At 35.9% G+C, this 2591-nt stretch overlaps 1 protein-coding gene across 1 annotated transcript in view; it reads right to left on the reverse strand.

Annotated features, from left to right (window-relative positions):
• The window catches only part of LOC106879955 (di-N-acetylchitobiase), a 23175-nt gene that overhangs the window by 5529 nt on the left and 15055 nt on the right, over positions 1–2591 (reverse strand). The window contains exon 3 of the mRNA XM_014929715.2: positions 1989–2200. Within this exon, the coding sequence (XP_014785201.1) occupies positions 1989–2200 (212 nt within the window). The remainder of the gene's footprint in view (positions 1–1988; positions 2201–2591) is intronic.

Genomic DNA, 2591 nt, shown 5'->3' on the forward strand with positions numbered 1-2591 from the left:
TTGTGCCTATATAGTAGAAAAGAAGGATCTTTTTTAAAACGGGGGCCACATTTTTCATTAACGAAACACTTTGAAACTTGGAACACTGGTACAATGTGTCATATAAAACATCTTTTTCTCTTAAGTCTTCTTAAAAAAAAGAAATCCAGAAGTTATTCCATGTTAAAGTTGTCGTATTTCTGTAATTTCAACCAATCACTGACGTCCATTCAGCCGATATACATTAAGTGCCAACTACATAAACAAACGATTCTGAAACAATTAACCCTAACCCTAACGTTAGGGTTAGGGTTAAAGCAAATTTAAAATGAAAAAAGCAAATAAAATGAAGGTATGGAGATTAAATACGCTTTACACCAAAAGAGTAAATGTAAACAACTGAATACTTGTCAGTGATTGGTTGAAATTATCGAAATAAGACAATTTTTTACATGAAATAAATTCGAATACAAAAATATTTTTCTGTTCTATAACACAAAATAGATAAGTATACGAAGTTTGAAAGTCTTTCCGTACCAAAAACACTACGTAAAACATTAATGAAAAATGTGGCCCCCGTTTTAAAATAGATCCGCAAAGAATATTTAAATATATTAATAGACATAGGCATGGTTGGGTGGTTAAGAAGTTTGTCTCACAACCACATGGTTCAGGTTCAATCCCACAGCCTGTATCTTAGATAAGAGTCTTCTCCTGCAGCTCAAAGCCAATGAATATTGTGTGTAAATTTGGTAGACACAAACTACATAGAAGCCTGTCATATATTTTGTGTGTGTGCGTGTGTGTGCATAAATGTGTGACTGTGTGTTAATTGCTGGTTGAATGAGTCTTTTGTTTACAGAGATCATGGAACATGTCAGACATGTCAAGTAACTGAAATATGCTTTCACACTGGACTAAAAATAAACAACACTGTTTGCTTGTGATACCACAGTTTATAACTGACATATACATGAAAAGATGAAAAACAGTACAAACTCTCTCACACACATTCACACACAATTAAAACCAAACTTTCCAGTCTTTGTTTTGATATAGACTTACTCTGCAAATATGATTCTCCATGACTTTCAGTCAGTGTGTATGGCTTGTTTAAAATGGAAAACATCTGTAGACTTACATTTGATAACTGGAATATGCAGATGAGTTTCACAGGGACACAACTTCGATTACACACACAGACAAATATATATGAGCTTTTTTTTTCTGTTTCTGCCTAAAAATCCACTAACAAACTTTAGTCAGCCCAGGGCTATAGTAGAAGACACTTGCCTAAGGTGCTAAGCAGTGGGACTGAACTCAAAGCACCTGGTTGGGAAGCAAACACCTTAACCACACAGCCATACCTGTGTCTACAAGTCAAGTGTATCTTTACCAAAAATAGTCAGATACTAGTAAAAAAAAATAATAATATCTAATCTAATAAAAGATCAAGTTAGAATTCTTATGGTGATGAATATTAATTAGTATACAATTACAATTAGTTAAGAACATTACAGCAAAATCCCCAACAAATTCCTTGATATTGTTTTAACTATAGGCACAAGGCCTGAAATTTTGGGGGAGGGGTCTAGTTTAGGTGTAGGAGTGGCAGTGTGGTAAGTAGCTTGCTTATGAACCACATGGTTCCGGGTTCAGTCCCACTGCGTGGCACCTTAGGCAAATGTCTTCTACTATAGCCTCGGGCCAACCAAAGCCTTGTGGGTGGATTTGGTAGACGGAAACTGAAAGAAGCCCATCGTATATATGTATGTGTGTGTGTTGGTGTGTCTGTGTTTGTCCCCACCAACATCGCTTGACAACCGATGCTGGTGTGTTTACGTCCCCGTCACTTAGCGGTTCGGCAAAAGAGACCGATAGAATAAGTACTAGGCTTACAAAGAATAAGTCCCGGGGTCGATTTGCTCGACTAAAAAGGCGGTGCTCCAGCATGGCTGCAGTCAAATGACTGAAACAAGTAAAAGAGTAAAAGATTAAGAATGACTTACTTGATAATTCTTGTTAATACTTTTCAACATTATACTTGTCCGATTGACCAGCTGCGTAAGAGCATTTCGCAAATCTTCTCTGGTCAGTTCCAATGGGTCTTCAATGTCAAAATTTACCCCATCGTAATGATACTTTTGAACTTCTTTGATTTGATCTTTGATCCATTGATTACTATGAGTAACATTCAAAAGCTGCTTAACTGGGTAATTTACTAAAATAATCAAAAAAAAAAAAAATTAAAATCAATATTAAAAAATTCAATAGATTTTTGTAGCATTTTTAGCAATTATTCTCAATTCCCCTCTATCATTCTCTCTTTCTCTCTCACACACACATACACACATACACACACACACAATCTTATTATTAAGATTATTATTATTATTTAACATTATATTATTAACTCTTTTACTCTTTTACTTGTTTCAGTCATTTGACTGCGGCCATGCTGGAGCACCGCCTTTAGTCGAGCAAATTGACCCCGGGACTTATTCTTTGTAAGCCTAGTACTTATTCTATCGGATCTCTTTTGCCGAACCGCTAAGTTACGGAGACGCAAACACACCAGCATCGATTGTCAAGTGAAGTTGGGGGGACAAACA

This window comes from Octopus bimaculoides, chromosome 5 (assembly GCF_001194135.2).
Source record: "Octopus bimaculoides isolate UCB-OBI-ISO-001 chromosome 5, ASM119413v2, whole genome shotgun sequence".
Taxonomy (NCBI): Eukaryota; Metazoa; Mollusca; class Cephalopoda; order Octopoda; family Octopodidae; genus Octopus; species Octopus bimaculoides.